The 499-nt window shown below is 60.9% G+C and overlaps 1 protein-coding gene across 1 annotated transcript in view; it reads left to right on the plus strand.

Annotated features, from left to right (window-relative positions):
- The window catches only part of MRPL2 (mitochondrial ribosomal protein L2), a gene marked incomplete at its 5' end in the record, with an annotated part of 1,225 nt that overhangs the window by 352 nt on the left and 374 nt on the right, over positions 1-499 (plus strand). The window contains 2 exons of the mRNA XM_010135257.1: positions 206-279; positions 368-497. Of these exons, the coding sequence (XP_010133559.1) occupies positions 206-279; positions 368-497 (204 nt within the window). The remainder of the gene's footprint in view (positions 1-205; positions 280-367; positions 498-499) is intronic.

The following is a 499-nucleotide window of genomic DNA, read 5'->3' on the forward strand; positions in this document are numbered from 1 at the left end:
AACAGCTCTCTGGAGAGGTGGCAGCAGCACTACCCTGTCAATTCCTGGTGATGCCTTGAGGTCCTGTCCTCAGGAAGAAGTGCTGCCCAGAGGGCAATGGTGGGGTCTTTGGGCGGCCCTCAACATGGGGTTGTGCTCACTACAGAGCGGGATACTTTGTCCTGCTGCTTGAGGCAGCTGCCTTCTCTCCTCTGGTCTGCTGCAGGGACTTGTGGGGTGCTGCTGAGGAAAGTGAACGGGACAGCCATCGTGCAGCTGCCCTCCAAGAGGCATATGCAGGTAGAGGAGCCATGCTGTCCCTGACCTGACTGCCTGTCACACAGCTGTGCGTCCTCGGGGAGGCCTGCAGCTCTCCTCTGTCCCCTAGGTGCTGGAGACCTGCGTAGCCACAGTGGGCCGGGTGTCCAACGTTGACCACAACAAGAGGGTGATTGGGAAGGCAGGCCGGAACCGCTGGCTGGGCAAGCGCCCGCACACAGGCTTGTGGCATCGCAAGGGT

Source organism: Buceros rhinoceros, unplaced genomic scaffold (assembly GCF_000710305.1).
Source record: "Buceros rhinoceros silvestris isolate BGI_N320 unplaced genomic scaffold, ASM71030v1 scaffold38224, whole genome shotgun sequence".
Classification (NCBI taxonomy): Eukaryota; Metazoa; Chordata; class Aves; order Bucerotiformes; family Bucerotidae; genus Buceros; species Buceros rhinoceros.